General features: G+C 38.7%; 1 protein-coding gene across 7 annotated transcripts in view; it reads right to left on the bottom strand.

Moving 5' to 3' along the window:
• The window catches only part of arvcfb (ARVCF delta catenin family member b), a 286399-nt gene that overhangs the window by 62820 nt on the left and 200144 nt on the right, over window positions 1-23435 (bottom strand). For all 7 annotated transcript variants that reach the window (XM_088335601.1, XM_088335596.1, XM_088335598.1 and 4 more), the window contains 3 exons: window positions 21986-22144; window positions 13816-14450; window positions 4922-5427 (listed from right to left, as the gene is read on the bottom strand). In XM_088335601.1, the coding sequence (XP_088191727.1) occupies window positions 4922-5427; window positions 13816-14450; window positions 21986-22144 (1300 nt within the window). The remainder of the gene's footprint in view (window positions 1-4921; window positions 5428-13815; window positions 14451-21985; window positions 22145-23435) is intronic.

Below are 23435 nucleotides of genomic sequence, written 5' to 3'. Positions count from 1 at the left end.
GGAATTCGTGTCACAATTTTTGTTTGTGTGTTTGTTTTAGTATGTAGCAACAAAAACATAAAGCCTTTGACGGGCATTATTTAAAAAAGAAAAATTGAGTTTCTTGTTTGGAAGAACACAAGTCCATGTTTTTGAGGACTCATTTCTCAGGTTTTTTGAGTATCTGTCATTACTTATCACACTCCCTCCTTCTTGCTGTAACATTTAGGAAGCATTAAACTGACAATTCTATCTGGAATGACTTCAAACAAGTTCTTAGTCCACAAATAATGGATCTGAGTATACGTATTAATCAGCACAGACAGACACGCACAACCTCAAACCGTCTCACTACCCTTCCCCTTATTAAAGATTTGAAAAATGAAAAATGTTCAAATCTCAAAGTGAAGTTACGCCAGAGCTGGAGACCTCTACGTGAAGCACTAAACACACTTTACAAAGGCATTAATGTTGAGGAACATCTACAGAGTTCTGGAACAGCCACGTCGGCCCCCAGACCTGAATAGTGTTGAAAATCTGTGGTGTGATTTATAGCTGTCCATTCTTGGAAACCCACCAACCTGACTGAACTAGAGTTGTTTTGTAAAGAAGAATGCCAAAATTAGCTTCAGAGTCCAGACCATCGCAGCAATAGGAAGAGTTTGGATGTAGATAGTACTGCAATTGTTGAATTTATTAAATTTAGGTACATTTGTTTTAGTTTTATATTCATGCAACTGCCCACTTTTAAGTAATTGCTTCACACCTTCTTATCAAGCTATTGACTAAACTTCAAATTATTTCTTCAAGACCATTGAGTTTGTCAGCTGTACATAGTATGAGTGTTTAACTGAAAATGTCTGATCCAAAACTAATAACAGGGGAGACAAGGTACAGTTGTAACACAGGGACAGTTTGATTGATGCCACTGATATGGGATATTCCTCTTTCCATTCTGATCTCACACAAGATGTTTGAAGACTAAGTGACATTGTCTCATGTTTATGGTCAAAAACACATTGTCAGGTAAGATTTTAAACCTTTTCTTGCTCACTGTCCTATCATATCACATATCCTAAAAAAATTACTTATTTCTGGTACATGGCTGTAATGCCCAACGTCTTGGCTTAAATTATATGTGTTATGTTTTATAATAGCTATCAACCACATGGAGAAAAAGTTAGGTTAATGATGGCTGATAGGTACAGGGACAAAAAAAACAGGGCAAAGATAAGGACAAGAACAAGGGAGGAAGAAAGAAAGAGAGAAAGAAGAAAGAGAGAAAGACAGAAGGAAAGAGAGAAAGAGAGAAAGAAAGGGAGGAAGGAAGGAAAGAGAGAAAGAGAGGAAGGAAGGAAGGAAGGAAGGAAGGAAGGAAGGACGGAAGGAAGGAAGGAAGGAAGGAAGGAAGGAAGGAAGGAAGGAAGGAAGGAAAGAAAGAAAAGTGGGTACAGTGTTTCGATTGAAGTAATTTACCCCAGAAGGCTTCACCCCAGGCATTGGCTTATACATTTTGCCACAACTGCTTGTCAGACTCTGATTAGCAATGTTGTCCATACAAAAGCATAGATATGACACAAGCACTTTGTTCTATTCCATGCTATACTTTCCACATTTCCATTAACAAAAGATTTCTTCAAATATTGAACTATCTGAAGCTTATTTGTAATATTCACTCTGTTACAACTGTCCACCAGCAGTGTTGAAACCATACCTGGTAGGCCTACTGGATATGCTTGTAACACTGTATCTCTCTGTTTGAGAGACCGTCACACTTAGCACTCCTCAGCACTTAACCCTTGATGTGTACTTGTAAAATACAAATTAAGGTAACATGTATAAAAGTTTGAGATGAATAGAATAAAAGATAATAAAATGGGGAGGGAGAAAGCAAAATGTGTTACAACTGTACCTGGTCTCTCCCATGTCTGATATTTTGTATTTTTTGCTATCTGATCCATCTACAAAATGCAAAATGATGTTGAAGAATGGAAATAGTCATTCACAATTCATGAATGTATATGCTTTTCTAAGGACGCATCAATAAGGTGACAAAAACCTTCATGCGTGCTTGCCTGCTGGGCTTGATAATGCGCACAGTTGTGACAATGGCATCCGTTTTAGTTTTGACAACCACCACTCAACATGCTGTCAACATATGAGCCGCCATTTGGCTTCTGGAAATCAAGCTGTGCTTAAAAAAACAATTCTGAACGCTGCATAATGCCATGTTGTTTTCTCCAAACTCGCACTTTGACAACATCACATTGGTAGCTAAAAATTACTTCGAGATTGATAGGGGGGAAAAGGTGTGTTTTGCCTGTTAAACCTTAACTGTTACTTTCTGGATTTTATAAGAACAAATTGAAAACACTGCAGCTATGAAAAGCAAGAAAAGCAAAGCTCAAGTGGATTTAAGATTACTTTCTCTACACAGTCACTTGTCTTTAAATTTGCCCTCTCTTTGATGCCCTGGGTTTGCGTGAACATGCACCAAGAAATGGCGCTGGGAGCCGAGGTTACGACTAATTACATTATCCGCAGAGTACAGACAGAAATTATGCTCTTCTGGCTCAGCTATTAAGTTTGTCCTGCTTATTAATGTCCTCCCCCCACCGGTTTCCTCCCTGACTCAACCACAGTAGCCAAAGAGGAAAGCAGACTCTATAAACAAGATATACAAGCTACATGTAAATAGCTCCTCACCTCACAGAATTCTGTTTTTATTCATTAGGGGCATTTTCATTTAAAATGCAGTTAAGATTCAAAGAAATGTGAGTTTTTTTCCTTTTAAGAACTAAGAAAAAACATCGTCTACTACAGAAGGCAGGGCAGCACATATTAATATAGCACTTTATACACGAGGGGACTGACTGGGTGTGCTTCATACAAGCAAATCCAGAAATATCAACAAACAAAACTTAAATGCATTCAGGAAAGTAAAGCTAATAAACCAAAAGTTAACCCAGTTACTGATAATTGATTAAATGTAAATGGTCTGCATTTATATAGCGCTTTTCAAGTCACTGACGACCTACCAAAGCGCTTTACAATGTGCTTCACACTTTCCCTTTCACACAACTCCCACACTGATAGCAGCCATGCAAGGCAACTACCTGCTTATCGGGCATTAGAACTTCAGTGTCTTTCCCACGGACACTTCGACATATTGATTTCTTATTGAGAAAGTCCATTATGAACAGCTCACATAAAACATAAGTGGATTGGAAAAATAGAAGCAAAACAAAGATGGACAAAACTAAATAAAAATATAAAAATAATGGCCAGTTCTTCCAATGTGGAAAATGCACAAACATCCACATCATCACTTTCCGCAGCAGCATAAAGAACAACTCTGGTTTTATAACCACAGACCACTCCTGTGGTCAATTCTTATGAAACGAAAACTAAAAAAAGAATTCTATATTCAAAACCCCTAATTATATGTAATTGTAGAAAAAACCTGCCGAGCTCAAGCCAGATGGGCTGGGGCTGCAACTGCAAGCAGAGATTGCTTTGTGCCCAGCCTTTTTCACAGTGATCAACACACAGGAAAGGGAAACCTGAAGCTGGAGACAAAACAATAGGCCTGCAAAATAATGAATGAACAGTGTCGAAAAAAGGATGAAGAAAAAAATTGCAGTTGAAAGAAGTTGAAAGAAGGAATTCACAAAATACATTTTCACAGATTTTACTTTAGTATGTTGTTTTTGGTGCAAGATTCTTTTTAGAAAATGTGATGCAGTGTTTCGAGGTAATCATTTCTACTGTGCAAAAGTCATAGCTTGCTATGACATACCTTGTAAAAGAATTGAAAAAGTCATACTTTGAAAAATGCACCTCTTGAATGTGCAGAAGGCAACCGTTTCAGTCACATGCCCAAAAACTTGGACTTATCATGGGACTTATCAAGTAAGAATGACTTTGGATTCATTGTTTCCTAATGTTTGCTCAAGCTCCACACACCTTTACGTTTAACATCCATTAAGTCATTTTTTTTATTTGTATAGCATTACCTGTATACTGCCAAGTTTTCTCACAGCTTTAATTTACCAGTTCTCTTGGAACGGAACTGTTGAAAAATAGTTTATAAGGTCTGGTATGACATTTTTGCATTCATCACATTTTTTACTGGCTAAATTAAAAAAAAATCATGTTGTACTGTAAAGCAATATAAAGAATGAATATAAAAAATATCTATAATCAAACAGTCAATGATTCAAATTATTTGAAATTAAATTAGCATTGACACAACCCACTTCAGCAGTGCAGAAATGAAGATTATGAAAGTAAACAAGATGGCATATAAAATTGTAAGCCGCAACAAATTGAAAAAGCAGACATTCAATGGACAGCCAGGCTGCAATTTTCAGACAATCTTCAAGAGCAATGTATTAAAGTTTGAGGGGAGTAACAAGATCAAGATGAACCCTTAATGAAGTTTGGAGAGTTTGCCCATAATCCCAACTATATAAGCTAATTTCAGGAGCTTGATACTCACTCATCTGTGATGAATCATAAATAATTGTCCTTGAAAAGAATGATAGCAGCACTAAAATGCACTCACAAGTCTTCAAGATCATTTGCATTCTAAATTAACATAATGCCTGCTTTGAAACCAAGAGATTGTCCAAAAGACACATACGGAAAAGACAAGGACTACATCCAATACTCCCCATCCCGAAAAAGTCACCTGGGTCCTGCCTCAATGACTATTTTAAGTGCTTCACGATCCAAATTGTACCAACCTCGTCGTGAGAAATTAGTCATAATCTAATTTGTGATGCATGTGATAATTAGCTCCATGATGTGTGTGTGTGTTATGCTGTTATGATGGATAATCCGTTATCACTGTAAGGTCTTCAACTTGCTTTATTTTGTTTGGGTTGTAAAATAAAATGTATGATGTGCATTTTAAAAGTTAAAAAAACAAATATCTCACCAGTGATGAGCTCTCGAATCTCCATGTCATTTGTCTTCCTGAGGAGGCGGATGAGGGCAGGAATTCCATCGCAATTTTTAATGGCCACCTTATTGTCATTGTCCTTGCCATAGGAAATGTTGCGCAAGGCACCGCAAGCCTTGCGGTGGACCTCAGACTTGGGATGGTCCAAGAGCCCCACCAGGACAGGAATTCCCTTCAGCTGGCACACATCCTTTTTGATTTTATCGTTTTCATAGCACAGGTGCTGCAAATAGGCAGCAGCGTTGGACTTGACGGGATCAATGGGGTGTCCCAACATGGCAATGACCTCTGGTAGATCTGGGTCACGCCATCGGGGATCTTTACGAATGCTGTCAATTGAAGGTGAACGTCTGCCGCCCATACGGTCCAAGCTGGCCATGCTGCCTCGCTCTGGTTGCGCCAGTGGTGCACAATACATGCCGTGTATGTACGGGTGGCGTTCATCTATCATCTCTCCATCAATGGGTTCTTCTGGGTAGGCTCTGCAAAATACAGAAAGAGGTTAATACAGAACACGAGGACATGGGGGGGGCTAAATACAAAGGGGCTGCAATTTGTCCGAGAGCAGAATTAGCTCATCACAGGGACACAAAACTGAGGGCAATGACTAATGAGGGGGTGAAAGTGAGGTGAAAAGATGAGGGCATCACAAAGGAGTGAGGCCCGTAGTGAAACACACAAATACTTTAATGGGTTTGATTCGGTTTCTGATCATTTAGGATGTGGTAGAAAAGTTCATTTTTCATCCATTTTTTTCCGACTTAAGTTACAGCATCTAATAATTTTTCAGTCATGGCCGGTATTAAAGAACCTGGTACCGATGATGAGATAAAATCGTATGCCTTTCCCTATTTCATCCAGATCCCTAGCTGTCTGGTGATTGCACAGTAAGTATGAACTTATTGATATTATCATTATTTTATTATTATCATTATTGATATTATTAATACTACTAGTGTTATTATTGGTCCAGGTTGCTTAAATATTGTCAGACATTAAATGTTCATGGTACAGTAAAGGTTGGGGGACAGTGGTGTATACCATGTCAGAAATTTTGAAAAGCTACTTCAAAATCTTCTTTTATTTTAGCAAAACCAACAGTTTTAATGATCTAAACTTGAATTGAATTTTGTTCAAAATTCCATAGTGGTAACAAAAAAAAATGAATTAGCTGACCTTATTTCACTACCTTAAAAAATACTACAAAAAATTTAAAAGTAAAATCCAGAAGAAGAAAAATAAAATAAAATTAAGATTTGTTATGTATGCTTTAATATTTTTATATTTATTCCTTCTCTTCAATTACAAGGACTGTAGACTGATGCTAAAATCCTTTGCTAAAGTCAAGTCAAGTCATGTTTATTTGTATAGCCCTTAATCTCAACAAGTCTCAAAGGGCTGTAAAAATACTATTATTACTCCACATCATCAACAATAAATAATAATAATAATAATAATAATAATTTCCTTGTATTGTCATTCTGTGTAACAATGTACACAGAACGAAATGTCAATTGCACCTGACCCGTTGTAGCGAGCCGATGCAGCCGCAGCCAACAGAGGGCGCCGCCGACCACTTTTTAAGTCTTAAGAATGACTCGGCCGGGGCGCGAACCACCGACCTCCCAGTCTCAAAGCGGGCGCCTTACCATCTAGGCTACTGAGATATCGTTAATAACAGAATTTTCGGTTGTCAGCTTAATGAGGGCAACATAATTCGAAAGGATTCCACAGCAACGGGCTCCGACGTTGAACGCTCTCAAACCTGCTCATTTTTACTTGCTAGAAGAAAAATATAGATTTCATGTTGGTATAAATGTGTAATAATCAAGCAGAAAATGTACCACCTTTTTATGTTTGTAAAAAAAAAGGCAATTTACAAAATTGCATGCAGGCAAAAAACACCTATTTTGGGAAAAAAAAGAATATAAAATTATAGGGATGCGACATCAGGCTGTACTTGCCCAGGACACACCACAGGAAATGGTGGCCCTACAACCCGAGTGGTTAAGGGTCACAACCAACCAACCACACTATATTTAAATTGAAAATAGGCTCGTCTATCTGGGCCATACTAACAAGAGTTTGATTAAAAATGATATGACTATCATGACTTCTACAAAGAGCTAATCGCCGTCAGGAGTAGCCAGAGTAGGCGGTCTTCATTGAAACTGCACTCTCATAGACGGCTTTAAATATCAAGGGTTCACTACAATAGTTCACCCTTAAAATGTAACATGAATACATTGTATAATGTGTTTCTGGCAATAAAGGTTATTAGAAAAGAATATTATGTTGGTATACCTGTACTTTTCGCCCATCAATATCCAGCTCTGTGAGTGTTTTTAATGTTGCTACATAATCCAAATGTGATTTGGGATAGCTGGATCCATTGTTAGTATAATGGATTTTTGATGTATAAATTGGTGCTGGTTATGTGACAAAATTCTGGGAAATGAATGTCGATTGCAATATAATTGTATTAAGAAAGAAAGCTTAGGTGAATATAATGCTACTTATCCATTTGCATGGTTTTTGCCTTGTGATCTAGGGGAAACTAATGTAATAGCTGCATAAGCCATCTTGCTGGAAACCTTTAGTATTCCTCTGATGACATTTTCCTTTCAAAAGCCCCGCAGTAACATACCATCGTTTATGGTTGGAGTTAGATTCTACTGCTGGGGGAATTTATACGCTGGAAATTACTTTCGCAATGAAACAAAATTTTCATATCGCACATTCAACAAATAAAAAAAAAAAAAAGTAACCGGCAATGAGGAAAAAAATATAGCAGAACAAATTTGCATGAACCACAGAGCTCCAAAATGAGTTAAAAGTGAAGATTGGATAAAAGGTTGGACAACTAAGAGTTCCATTGGCATTGTTTACAGCACCACAGTAAAATGCACCTCTGCACTTTTGAGGGTACAGTATGTCAAACACCAACCAGGGGGTCTGTAATGGAAATTATTGCAATGAATCTTTTACCAAAACAAAACCTTAAACTTTGACTACATGGAAAATATTTTCCAAATGTGTTGACATTAGGTGCTTCCTTAGAAAACACACTCCCAATCTCTAAGGCCATCCTCCAATTTGTGACTTCTGTGCTGAAAATGAAGAAAGATAATACACAGGAAACTCCTGATTCAAACATATCAAACATTCACTTCAGTTTCATACGTAAAACATCTTGTCCACAGTCATCGGCCATGTGTTTCTCATATTTTCAAAACAGAAGAGATTAACTGTTGCAGAGCTCCCAGTTTGCTAAGATCTTGGCTGATGCTACCAAGCTTTTGGTAAAACAGACGTCATGTGTGTGAGTGATAATAATATAGGATTTGCATTTTAATTGGCCCCATTGTGTGTACACGTAGGGGTGTATAAAGCAAGACGTGAAGAGCTCTGGGATTTCAGCTCTTGAAATACTACAGTAGATCATTCACTTTATGGAGATAAAGCTTCCAGCTAGGGTGGACTTCTCCATGTGAGTAGTGATCTCTTTTCAAGAGACAGTTAACATATTGCGAATGAATATTTACACTATGTATGCAGGTAGGATTTAAGTGAAATAAACCTGAATATGTGTTTGTAAATTTCTCTTTGGATGACTGATATTGAGTTTGGACGAAGTGAATAATTTGTTGTCAAATTAAACCAAATTAAATGGTAACTACCAAGCCTAGGTTCACACTGCAGTGATTTTTTTTTCCTCCTGACGCGACCTGTATCCAATCTGTTAATTACGTCTAAATGGCACGAGGAAAGCATACAAAGGAGGGAAATTGAGGTTTTTGATTTAATAAATACTTGGTGGGACAACTCTGTTCAGCCTACGATGGCACAATAACTTTCAAATTGCTAGATAATCTACGCTGTTATCATCCATGAGTACTTCCACTAACAATGAGTGCATTGCGTGTGACATCACGTGTCCTCTCCAGCACATGTGGGACACTTGTCACGTTCACACAGGAGACACATAGAAGTCACAGGTGATTGCATATGAGTGGCATTTAGTTGGAAACGTGAACGATCTCACAAAAACATCGTATTTCTCCGAAAAAAAATCAGAAATGTGCATTAAGCTCTGCAGTGTTAACATTTCCTAAGAGACTGTTCCACATTAAGGTGAGTTTGTAGAAAAACTAAACGATTTCTCGGCTAACAACAAAACAGTCACAAGAATTATAAAAAACATTAAAATATCGAAACTGAAAACCTAAGCAAGATTGAGGCTAAATATAAGTACATGTTCCGGTGTAATAAAGTAACTGCTGAAAAGCCATTGACGAGAAGTATTTGATTTTGCTTGTGTTTCTGATGGGCATAGAACCTCCCTTAATTCAGAAACTTCAATTAAACCAGACTTCAGGGCCCCAATAATAATCTTGCAAAGTCAAGGGTGGCATTTTGGTTAAAAAAAACAACCATTTAAATTCACTTTTAAACATTGCATGTTCTTTTCACTATATGGAAGATCAACAAAGCAGCTGCACCATCAAGTGGTGGCCAGTTCAAAAATAATTGTCATACAGGATAGCTCACCATCTTAAATGGATCCAAACCCAAACAAGGACTAGTTTACAAATCAAGTTTACATGGAGCCATGTATCTTAACTGGAATGTTACAATTTAAGATCTTAAACATATTCAAATGTGGTATGTTTTCATAACAATCAATTCAGAAGTATACAGTTGCGTTGAAACAGCAAAGTTGTGCCATGAGTAAAAATTATATGAAATGATGGACGCCAGCCCACTATAATCCTTATTTGTTTACATACATTAATTGAAAAAAGGGTTTTGATCAAATGTAAATACAAACACTGCATCGATCAACTCAGATGTAAACGGTTCACTAGAGATCTTGCATCAGCAAGATTAACGTTGGTATGACAGATGACTGCAGTATATAGCAATTCTTTTTACATGGGTTATTAAAGTTAATGTAATTGAAACACAGACTGAATAATAGATACACTGTGTTAATAATAACATATACAGTGCATTCCCTTCAAAAGAAATTCACCATCCTATCAATTATTTTCCTATCCTTTGATAAAAAAACAGCCCTTGACCCGCCTTTGGCATGCGTATTTATTGTAAAAAGTCCAGCTTTAAAGGATTGGAAATTGTCAAAATGTTTTCATCTCTTTTGTATGTGTGAGCATTCAAGTGTACGACGCCAACAAACCACAAAGCTTTTCTTTGAATTACGGACAGTTGCTGTTTTATGATGCAAAAATGCTTGGCTGAACAAAGACAAGGAAAGCTTGGAATGTTTATGCTTTGCTTTTTTGTCAATGTTCCAATGCTGATTTTTTACAGCACCACTGGCTGATTTTATTATTTCAAATACGGAAAAAATCGTATTCTATTATTTAGGGGATTCATCGGGGTAAGCACAAACAGGATAAACAGGAAGCAAAGTATCAAACAGAGTATGCAGTTCTCTGAGGAAATCTTTTAGCAGGATGTAGGATGTGGGGGATTGGTGGTGAGGGGTTGAGGAAGGTGTGATGGAATAAAGGAAAAGAGAAGGAGATGGTTACGACAGATCATTTCGATAGGCCTACCCGAAGGACACTACTTGATAAGAATGAGGCCCAACTCTCGTTTAAAGAAATGTGTACGTGCATATGCATGTGTGAGGGGTGACCACAGGATAGCAGGTGGCCAAGTGCAGGTCGCCAAAGGCGAAATGAGCCATTAGAGATTGCCTCATAGACGTCTCAATAGTCTGACCCAATTCAAAAGCATCTATTAATCACACTGGCATGAAGACACACACTCATATACAGAACTGTTGCAGTGGAAATAGAATGACTCACATAAAGAGGATGGGTGAGGGAAATGATAGTCAGTGCAAGATAACTGTTAGGTCAGGAGATAAAACTAGTGTGTTAACAAGGTATAAATAGAAAAGAGTTTACATTGCTTCCTCTTTGACCAAGAGTGTATTAGTGGGTTATTGGTGTTGCCCATTGGTAATGCTAATTATTTCCACCACTGCATAATTCAAACCAAATGTTTAAACAGAACATTTTTGTCATTGAGGCTGCACTAATTAGTTGATGTTGTTGATAAAAATCGATATACAAATAGTCTCATCTCTCATCTCATCAGCTGCACCGCTTATCCTCAGTAGGGTCGCGGGGATGCTGGAGCCCATCCCAGCAATCATCGGGCAGTGGGCAGGGGACACCCTGGACTGGTTGCCAGCCAATCGCAGGGCACACGGGGACAGACAACTCACTCACTCAGTCACACCTAGGGACAATTTGGACCGGCCAATTCACCTGAAATGCATGTTTTTGGAATGTGGGAGAAAACCGGGGAGAACATACAAACTCCGCGCAGTAAGGCCGGGAGCTGGATTTGAACCGCACACGCGCTAACCACTGCGCCGCCGTGCTGCCCTATGCAGATAGTCGAAAATTCTATTTCTACTTTTGTGGCAACACATGTTTTTCTAACGGAGTAAAATCCCTACATTCATATAATCTCTGCTGGGATATGCTCATGCGCAATAGCGTCACTGTCTCGAGCGGTAACTTAAACATACAGACATGGCGGTGTCAATATCAAGCACGCATACCAAGACTTTAGTCAAGTTTGGGAGCATTCGAGCCTGGAAACAGGCAATAAAAAGACTATTTGCAAAGTTTGCAAAGCAGACCTTGCGTACCATGGCAGTAGCTTGGTGACGCACAAACATTTCAAGGGACAGTAGAACGTAAGGGAGACTAACTTACCTCCGTACGTACAGTGCATCCGGAAAGTATTCACAGCGCTTCACTTTTTCCACATTTTGTTATGTTACAGCCTCATTCCAAATTGTATAAATTTAATCTGTTATCTCAACATTCTACACAAAATACTCCATTATGACAATGTGAAAACGTTTTTTTTTTTTTACTTTTTTTGAATTTATTAAAAATAGAAAACTAAGAAATCCCATTTACATAAGTATTCACAGCCTTTGCCATGAAGCTCAAAATTGAGCTCAGGTGCATTTTTTTCCACTGATCATCCTTGAGATCTTTCTACAGCTGAATTGGAGTCCACCTACAGTAAATTCAGTTGATTGGACATGATTTGGATTTGGAAAGGCACACACCTGTCTATATAAGGTCCCACAGTTTAGTGTGCATGTCAGAGCACAAACACCAAGCATGAAGTCAAAAGAACTGTCTGTAGACGTGCGAGACAGGATTGTCCTGAGGCACAAATCTGGGGAATGATACAGAAAAATGGCTGCTGCTTTGAAGGTCCCAATGAGCACAGTGGCCTCCATTATTCGTAAATGGAAGACATTTGGAACCACCAGGACTCTTCCTAGAGCTGGCCGGCCTTCTAAACTGAGCGATCGGGGAAGAAGGGCCTTAGTCAGGGAGGTGACCAAGAACCCGATGGTCACTCTGTCAGAGCTCCAGCGTTCCTCTGTGGAGAGAGGAGAGCCCTCCAGAAGGACAACCATCTCTGCAGACATCCACCAATCAGGCCTGTATGGTAGAGTGGCCAGACGAAAGCCACTCCTTAGTAAAAGGAACATGGAAGCCCGTCTGGAATTTGCCAAAAAGCACCTGAATGACTCTCAGACCATGAGAAATAAAATTCTCTGGTCTGATGAGACAAAGATTGAACTCTTTGGTGTGAATGCCAGGCGCCATGTTTGGAGGAAATCAGGCACCGCTCATCACCAGGCCAATACCATCCCTACAGTGAAGCATGGTGGTGGCAGCATCATGCTGTGTGGATGTTTTTCAGCAGCAGGAACTGGCAGAGTAGTCAGGATAGAAGGAAAAATGAATGCAGCAATATATAGAGATATCCTGAATGAAAACCTGCTCCAGAGTGCTCTTGACCTCAGGCTGGGGCGAAGGTTCATTTTTCAGCAGGACAACGACCCAAAGCACACAGCCAAGATCTCAAAAGATTGGCTTCAGAACCACTCCGTGAATGTCCTGGAGTGGCCCAGCCAGAGTCCAGACTTGAATCCGATCGAACATCTCTGGAGAGATCTGAAAATGGCTATGCACAAACGTCTCTCATCCAACCTGATTGAGCTCGATACTTATTGCAAAGAAGAATGGGCATAACTGCCTAAAGATAGGTGTGCTAAACTTGTGGGATCATATTCAAAAAGACTTGAGGCTGTATTTGCTGCCAAAGGTAGATCAACAAAGTATTAGGCAAAGGCTGTGAATACTTATGTAAATGTGATTTCTTGGTTTTCTATTTTTAATAAATTCAAAAAAAGTTAAAAAAAAAAAACTTTTTCACATTGTCATAATGGAGTATTTTGTGTAGAATTTTGAGATAAGAGATTAAATTAATACAATTTGGAATGAGGCTGTAACATAACAAAATGTGGAAAAAGTGAAGCGCTGTGAATACTTTCCGGATGCACTGTATTTGAACATTGAGTTCACGATAAACGAATGAGGTTTTTAAAAGCAAGATTATTTTATACTTAACTCATCTTGTCATACGTTTAGTTTCACAATTAGTGAGAGATTTTAGTGCCTCAGATGTTGTTTTTTTTTCCGAGTTTTGGGGAAATTCACCCCACCTAATATTGACTCCATGATACGTTTGTTCTGTTGACAGGTATGGTGTGTAAGTATTTATACTTTTCGAAGTAATAACATTTCTGATAAGATTTGTGGTACATTTATTGCTTTTAACATTGTACGAATGCAAAGGAGATTTCATAGGATGCCAGTTCATTATTACTCTCTGTTGTTCATTGTTTTGATATCACATCCCATCACATCAAAAGTGTTGGCTACTATTTATATGAAATACGAGTTAAGATTGACCACACATCAGGTCATAAGCATATTAAAAATTCTCCTCACCTGACTCTGGGCCCGTCACGAAGCGGTTCCCGGTGGGTACGACCTCGGTTGGCTCCTTTGAGTGTGCGACGGTTAGCGGTAGAATAGTCAGGTTCAAGTTCATATGGTTCCTCATCCTCTGGGCCAAAGCTGCGGCGGTCATCTTCCAGACCATATGGCTCAGCCTGAAAGCGTTCAGGCTGGGAGCGATTTAGATCCACGGTGCTACCAATAGGCACCTGGGGTTGGGCCACGTGGCCATAGTCGTCCTTACGAATGGGCAGTGTATAGCTGTTCTCTGGCCGGTAGCTGTTAGGCATGTAGGGGTAGCGAGGCGGACGAAAATTGACGCCCCTTGACAGGCTGCCGTAATTGTCCGTCAAATCTGCATAGCCATCGTGTAGACCATAGTGGCGAATGTACTGGCTGTCTGGTGTTTCACCGTAGGAGTCATTGTAGTTGTTAAAGGAACGTGTCAAGGTGGATGAAGCTTGGGGTGTGATAAAGCGATCGCCACCGTTCTTGATGTAGCGCCGGTCGATGGAGTCAGTGTAGCTTCCCAATGGCGATGATCCCTCGGGCATTGGCAAGCCATCAGGGCCGAGGGGAACCTGACGCACAGTTCGCGTCGTCACTGTCTTCACCATTTTGGTGACCTGCAGAGGAATTTAAATACAACTACTTTTAATTGAACAATACATTGGAGATAAGTAGTATTAGTATCTGCAGGCAATGGCAAGACGGACGGAAAACCATGCTTTGCTCTTATTTTGTATTTAAATGCCTCTAAACACCATGCAGAAAAATGACAAACACGTTAATGCTTGTGTTTATATTATGGTGACTGGCTGGAAACATATGTTGGCCTGGAAAGGGATGGGTGCCACTATGCTGTACTTGCCCAAGACACAAGTGGTTAAGAGATCCAAACAACAAACTAACCAATAAACACCTTTTTAATGGCCAATTTTAAGCAGGTTTTAAGGACTTTCAAAACCGATTTCCTAATTTCCCCAGTACCATTAAAAGAAGAAATCTGGTGTGAATCATGTGAATGAAACCTGCACAGCGAAAATACACCAGCGATTTACAATATTACATGTGCATTTATCATGCCATATGATTTTAAGACATTGAGTAAATCGCGAGCATCATGCTTTGGGGGTGTTTCCTGCACATGGGGCAGGACGAGTGCGATACATTAAAGATATGACTGAGATTTTGGAGAACAACCTCCTTCCCTCCGTCACAGCATTGAAGATGGGTCGTGGCTGGGTCTTCCAACACAACAACGACCCGAAGCACACAGCCAGGAAAACCAAGAAGTGGCCCCATAAGAAAGATATCAAGGATCTAGCATGGCCCAGCCAGTCTCCAGACTTGAACCCAATCGAAAATCTTTAGAGGGGGCTCAAACGCTGTGTTTCTCAGCGACAGTCCGGAAACCTGACTGATCTAGAGAAGATCTCTGTGAAGGAGTGGGCCAAGATCCTGCAGTGTGTGCAAACCCTGGTGAAAAACTACAGGGGAACACTTCACCTTTGTCATAGCAAACAAAGGCTACTGTACCAAATATGAACATTCATTCTCTCAGATGTTCAAATACTTCAATCAATCAATCAGTAATTTTTGGTGGGCTGCACTCATTTTAACGGGACAATGTGTTTTATTTGACCTCTAGATGTTGTATTGTGTAGTGCAGCTGATAAGAAGTGCTACAAACTACGGACACTCCAAGTGACGCAGAATTTGTCATCTCAATTTAGTGCCCAGCCTTTCACAAGGAAAGAAAAAAAAGGGAAAAAAAGGAAAAAGAAAGAAAAAGAAGAAAAACGGGAAGAGAAGCAAGAAAAAAGGAGACAAAGAAAAATATATGCAATGGCAAAGCATAGCCACCAGAAAAGAGTGTTGGTATAATTTCAATGCGGACTTATTGAGAAACATAGCAACAATATCAAGCATTTACAAGTTCTTCACCCAAAATTGAAGCACTTTTTAATCCTAAAAAGCAAAACATTCAAATTAAAGCTTTTTCAATTAATTTATGCACCTGTGCGAATCCTGTATATAACAAAATTATAATGGAGCCTGAGTAATAGTGAGTAGCTGTGCTGATTTTGTAAACGCAACAATGCAAAATACAAAGCTGATTGCATTTGTAGTATTTGTGTGGTTCTGATCTTGAATACAATGTTTTAAAAACTTCTGAGTGTAACAGTACAAACAGACCTTGAAGCTTTCATTTATTGAGGGAGTAGAAAAAAAACAATTTGTTATTCAGAGCTGAAATACAGTGACAAGCAAGCCTTAATGTAGCTATCACTCACTTCAATCAGCATCTAAAGAAATCTTCTTCTTTCGAGTCTATTCAAGACAGTGTGCAAACCTCATTACCCGTGTCATTCAGGTTGCAAAATACAATTTTCTGCCAAGTGAATAGTGTTGTTAAAACTATTCCCTTATTGAATTCAGATGGTTTTTACTTCTATAGGCTACTGGTTCTTTCAGCCATAATGTTACTTGCTTGGTTTTTGAATTAACATAATTATCATAGCAATACATAAAAAAACACTATTAAACATGGGGTGAAAACAAATCAACTCAACCAATACACAAGCTTGAATGAACCCCAATTGTAAGTCTTGCCACAAAACTAATTTTAGGGAATTACATTAAATATTTGTTTAGTGTTTTAGTGTTTTTTGGGCAGAGCTTTGTAAAGTTCATTAAGAAGCTTATTTGCTTGTTTCAAATTAAGTTCGTGACCTTGAAAGGAAAAGCGGACCTTCAACTTTTTGATTACGGTCTATTCTCAAAATGTTATAAAGGTAGCAGCTGAATTCCATGGCTTTTCGTGCTGGAACCAATAATCATCCTATTTACAGTTTTTAATGTTAATTCCTGATATTTTAACATTTAGTATTCTGTTCGGTAAGAAATATGTGAACCAGTGTTTCCCATTTTAGAGATTTGGCAACATAGCAATTCAATACTAAAGGACTATACCAATTTGCAAGACTGCAATTGTCATAGTATTCAAAAACAACCTAAAAAGCATAACCCAATTATGGCCAACCCGGTCACAATGTGGAACATCTCTAGCAATCGATGAAAAAAAATAAGTTAACAATAGATGTGGAATTGCCAGTAGAGAAATGTATGAATAAATGACTACAGCACTGGACAGAACTTGTTGAAGGTAAACAGTGCTGTGAAAGAATCAATAACAAATACATTGACCTTTCCCACTAAATAAAATAAAAGGGAGGTGACGTCAAGAAGCACCAGCAGAAAGATTCAGTTTCTTGAAATACATTTTTGGGGTTTAGTTTTCCCTATTTTTTCAATCGTTTAAAATCATTATCGCCCAATATGAATAATATAAATTTAGATTTTGATTGTGGGCCGCATCGCCCAACCCTAATTTAAACGTAAAATGTGTTATATAAAGCAGGAATTAGTAGGGAAATGCACAGGAATCACACAGGGTTTGGAATTCTTTACTGGTTCTGTGTCATTTGGAGCAATGGTAAAGTTGGACACTGGAGTTGGTGTTCTGCTGGCAGGCCATGACTCCAGTCCCAAGCTATGTGACACTGGTGCTGGATGGTAGGTGCAGCGGGTAACAGTTTTGACCACCTTAGTCACCTAAAGTTAAAGGGCGTGCGTCAGCCAAATGCAGTATTATGAAGTCTCCTCTGACTTTAACTTATTGGCAGATCAGGCCTAACTATAGGAGGAGAAATATTCCAGGACAGCTGACACATAAAAGTACTTACCCCAATTCTTTTTAAGTGGGATAATGTGGAAAATATAAAATATTAGAATAAAAATAAAGGGCTGAAAAAAATACCGAAACATGCGGTTGTATTACCCTTATTGCCTAATGGACTTCTAGACTGTGTTGATAATTAAAAAGGGGGAATTACCATAATTTCTGCACTGCAAGGCACACCTAAAAACTCCAAATTGGCCAGAAATTTGAAAGTGTGCCTTATAACCTGGTGCACTTTTTATATCGCAGAATACAGTGGATACAATTGGAAATACAAACAGTATTTATAGGTGAGCGTTACTACACTAGGTTTTACAGTAAACTACTAAATTTGTACAATGAGTGATCAATCTCTAATCCCCGATTACCATTGCTGACCAAAACCACAACATTTTGTATGCAACAAGATTTAAACCTGGGCTGCAGTGGTGACAGCGCCAACTATTCTACCAGTGGTACCATATGACATACAAGAAAGCATTGAAGTTTCTCAGAAACAAATGTTAAAGAATGGAGAAAACAGAAAGTCTTTCAACAAAATACTATACAATCTCTTTTACTTATGAAATGAAATGAAATGATCTGCATTTATATAGCGCTTTTCAAGTCAATGACTTCCCAAAGCGCTTTACAATGTGCTACACATTTCCCAATAGCGGCCTTGAAGCCATGTAAGGCGCCAACCTGCTTATTGGGGGCATTAGGGGTTCAGTGTCTTACCCAAGGACATTTCGACATGTAACACGGACGAGCCGGGATTCAAACTGGGATCCCTTGATCCCAAGACGAGCGCTCTACCTCCTGAGCTACTGCCGCCCCTTTTGTCAACATATTAAACCGGAACGTTGACACACAGGGGAAGAAGTGACTGTCTAACCTATCAGAATGCAGAACAAAATGTACAATGCAAATCAGTGTTTCTGGCACCGTGAGTAATACTAGTGTGACAATGAGATCCAATCTAATGCCTTTTCGTATGCCATTTGTATCACAGGTGGTCTTATGGTCAAGTGTGCGACTTGAGTTAGATTACTGTTACCTACGATGTTTTATAGATTTGGTCAGTAACATTTGTCGACTGGTCAATCGTCGCACTAATATATACCGTAAGTGTATAAATTATGCAACATTTTTACACAAATGAAGATGGTATCTCTTATTGTAGTCTTAATTTCATGTGCCTTATGATCCAGTGAGCATTCTGTATGAAAAATAGTAGACAAAGACTTTTTGAGGGTGCGTCTTATAATCAAATGTGCCTTAAAGTGTAGAAAATACAGTATATTTGTATATTATTATTATTTGTATTGTACCTCAATGAAGTTGTTTCCAAGTTTGAAATTTAGAGTTGATCAAAACCAGATGCTTCACAACTATCTTTGTTGAACAAATGTAAATAACAAGTTTACTTCTGCGCACTTAAACTTTATCATTTACTTACCATTACCTTCCCATTACAGCAGTAAGTATTAACTTAAACTCATTTGAATATTTATCATTGAGGTTGTTGCCGTTGTGTCAAATGCACTGGAGAAGAACACAACACAAGCTGCCGCACACTGAAAGCCAGGCCCAAACCTACTGCAACTCTGCCAGGAAAAATTACAAGTGTACCGGTACAGAATTTCAGACCACTCGGTCATAAACTGTAAAGTTCACACAGCTGTGGATGTGTTCAACCAGCTGCAAAAGGTCAAACCTCTTCCTGAAGGAGTCCTTATTTCATACTCTTCTGGTCAGCCTCTCACTTGAGGAACTGACTCTGTTTAGCCAATGTTACAATGTGTAACCCCACATTCTTGACTAAAGTCAACTAGTAGGTTAGCCGCAATTGCCATGTATTAGGAAGGCCATATCGAGTATGTGGTAAAGTCACAGCAGTATAAGCGCAATGCTCATGTCAGTGATTACCATATGAGCACCAAGGAGGCCTTATCTATCCCGGGTGAGAAAACAATTGACATCTGTATTATTCACTTAAAGGGCATCAGAGTAACTGAATGTTTTGTAGGTGAAGTACCTGCAGTAAAATATGAAAGAAGATGAAATTAATTATGCCAAGTGCTACATTGAATAACACCATAATTTCTGTATACACAAAGAATGGTTTTATTTTTTGATGTGTTATTGTTATGAATAGAGTTACATAGATACAAATAAAAGTTGTTAAAATAATACATTATAAGTTTTATCATTTATATAAAATTAATTTTACAGGTTATGTGTTATTTGTTTATAGGAGAATGTTAATTTGGCACGGTGCTCAACATCGAGCTCACTCAATTTTAGGAGCTCTCTTCCTAAATTGTTTACGACGGATGAGTATCAGATTTTACGGCTTACAATAATCCTTGCTGACTTGACTTGCTGCCTGTCAATGCCGAGGTCCGGCTCTTGTCTGAAGACTGAGATGACAATTATTGCCGAAAAAGAACAGAAACAAGATGATGAAGGTGCTGCATCTGAGTCAGATTAGGAGGCCTTTCCTGCTACTGGTAACCACCGAAATCAGTAATACCTTTTTCATGTTGGGCCTACAATACCCCTACCCCTACCTACATAAAAAAACGACCTGCAAAGGGTTGGGTGCTGCCAGGCTGTACTTGCCCAAGACACACCACAGGAAGTTGTGTCACAGGGACCCAGGCAGTCAAGGGTTCCATGAACCAATTGTTATATGGCAATGCTCATTTAAGATAGCAAATTTTACTTTTACCGCTGAGACAAAAATGTTGCAGGAATTTGGTATATGCTTCAATGATTGATTCATTTTATGATAGTTGTTGCAAAAGGTTTGAAAAGAAGAAATAACAAAGAAAACAATTGCTTCTCACCCCCCAATAAACGTTAAAGAACACTAGATGACCGGGCTGTGACAGTGAATCGGTAGTATAATGAAGAGAAACACCAATGTGGAAAAGCTCTTTAAAAGTTAACATATCGAGAAATAGTTGGGAAAGTTGAGATGACAAGGGGCAGTTTCAGTAAATTATGTCTGCATTGGCAACCAGAGATGTTTTGCTAAAACTTTACCCTCGAACACTTGTCCTGCTTTTCTCCTCAAAGTGACTTACAAATAACAGTCCCTATTTGCTTCCAGGGATAGCTGCTCTTTTTAAAAGTGTCCTTCCTCTCCCTTACTCGACAGCATAGTCTTGTTGTGTTTTACTGCATACAACATTCCAACAAAGATCTGTTTTTAACAGCATCAAAACGTGAGTAAGGACATGGCCATTCTCTTTACAATAAACACACTGGGGGTCACTGGGCCTTCCTAATGAGGGATTAGACCAGCCTGCATAATTACACTTTTACTGAGTGGGATCAACACGCAGGATTTGCTACTATACTGAAGGCCAAGCAATACATTTGACAAAATACATAAAACGTTAAACTACGGGTTCTAATATGGGGGAGTGAATGCGGCGACATGGAGCAGTAACCACAGAGTAGACAAATGTTTTGTTTTGACCCTTTTAAGCTAAATCGTGCAAAAAACTACTAAAAAGCAAAAAGCAAGTAAAAAGAATGTAGCTGTTCGTTTAGTTCATTAGCATGGTTGAAGTCCTGTCAAGGAAAACATGTTAACAATATATTCATATGCTTTGTTCATACGTGTGTATGTAACCTAAATGTGTTTTGTATAGAAGGAACGGAACAAGTCTCCTACTAAAGGTCTTTTGTTTTTGTTTTACCCCATGCACTTTTTGCACTGTACAGTAAAAATGGTAATCTGAACGAAAACCAAAGAAAAGCAGTGTAGTTCAATGCATTTTGGCTAACTGTTCAATTATATATACATTAGTGCAGAATTATTTCAAATAAAATGGTTGGATCAAAAAGGCAGGATTACTTTAAATCCTTATTCAACTTGAATTAACTTAAAAATCATTGTTGGCACAGAATGGAACACGGCATGAAAATAAAACAACAACAAAAGAACAAGAATAGGTGAACATTAGACGACCATGTCACTAAAAATCACTGATAGGAAAACATACATAAACCAATACAAATTTCTGTAACCCTTAACTATAAGGCATAGCAGTTTTTTGGGTAAAAAAAACCTTGTACAGCCTACAATGGACTGGCTGGCAAACTTTGGCAAAAAAAGCTGTCAATCGATTGTTGAAAATACATTTCTAATTCCCAAACTTTGTGAATGTGAACTTGGTGTAGAACTGAGGTGCATTACAATTAGATATTTAATCAACAAATTGATGGGAAAGACAGTTCCTAAAACAAAGTTGCACCTGGGATTGGCTGTATACTTTTGACAGGGGGAAACTGATAATTATATCAAAGTGCCAGGGGGGATTTGAATCAAAATAGAGACAATTTTTAAAAACTGCATCATATCTATTTGTTAATGCGCCTCTGTGATGGAAAAAAAAAAACATAACCTTTTGCTTTTACCTTAGTTTCTGTGCGACGTGTGGTCCCGTCATCAGATGTGACTACCGAAACATGGGAAGTTGGTGTTCCTGGGTCCTCTTCGATTGTTACTGTCTCCTCTACCACTTCTGGTGGCTCCTGCATCATGCCCAGTGAGGTGGCGTTGCTTGGGCTCTGCTCCTGCATAGAGAATCAAACAAGTTTATTATTGGAAATTTTTATACTTTCCTATATTCAGCGGGGAAAAAGTTAAAAAAAAACAAAAAACAACAACTTTAAATGCATACATTAAAAGATAATTGAATAAAGTTTTTAAACAGCATAAAAAATAAGTCTTAATACTAAACACTATGATTGCCCCCTCCTGCTGTCAGCCATTGTGGGTCCAGCTGGGCAGCGTACTGTCAGTGATCCCCTTACGACCCACATCTACAAAATTACTGATCAGCCTCTGCTAGAACAGCGCAGTAAATAAACTGTCAATACAAGTTCAAGGGTGTCCATTCTCTTAAGTCAAGCATCAGAAACGGCAGCTCAAACAGTTTCTACAGGCTGGAGAAAAATCAACCCGATTATATGCATAACGCATCATCGGATGGGTAGTCAAGTGTAGGGTTAAATGTTGCTAAACTAAAATTTATTATGCGTCGATAAAGTTCACAGATTTGAAGGTAAAATGTATTGAATTATCATTAAACATATAACAAGCGTATTTACTGTAATGATTTATTAAGAAGTAAAGAACATGTCAATGATGTTACTTGCCTTATGCATAAAAGGTTGCATAAAGGTTTCAGGTGTCCTTAAAAAGGTTTAGTGTCATGTCTTGCACGGTTGCCATGACGCCCATCTGGCCCCGCCTATTGACACAGGCTGACTCGCATTGACTGATTACTTCTGTGGGTACTTAAATGTGCTTTTTTGAAATGTGCTGGGCCAGATCGTTTGTTAAACCTTGTTATACCTGTTAAACTTTGGCGAGACTTCGGTGAGATTCCTGCAAGTTCTGTTTTACTCTGAGAAGTGCCTAGCTTGTAATTTTGCCTGCATTTGACCCTGCTTTGTTTTTGGTCTGGCCCGTTTGTGTTTTAGACAACTTTTCTTTTGTATGGAATTCTAATCCAATCCGCGACCATCGATCCCCGGATCGAGTGTGCGCACCCTCCTCATCCTTCACCAATAAATTGTGTGAGTAAGTCTACGCGAATGAGTTCTTATTTCCTGTTCCCCGCTCCATTACGTGACAGAACGGTCTGGCCCACCTCATTTAAAAAAAGCACGTTTAAGTACCCACCGAAGTAATCAGTCAATGCGAGCCAGTCGGTGTCAATGGGCGGAGCCAGCTGGGCGCAATGGCAACCGTGCAAGACATGAAATTTAGAGGTACCTAATTTCTGTGTCAAGTATGAGTTACAAAGCTCAACTGGAGCTCTTATGCTTTATTTTCCACTGTGCCTATCTGCTTTCATCT

The sequence above is a fragment of the Urocampus carinirostris genome, chromosome 5 (genome assembly GCF_059441175.1).
Source record: "Urocampus carinirostris isolate Australia breed hairy pipefish chromosome 5, RoL_Ucar_1.0, whole genome shotgun sequence".
NCBI lineage: Eukaryota > Metazoa > Chordata > Actinopteri > Syngnathiformes > Syngnathidae > Urocampus > Urocampus carinirostris.
Note: the sequence above shows the minus strand (reverse complement) of the source record. Positions and strands in the feature narration are given on the sequence as shown.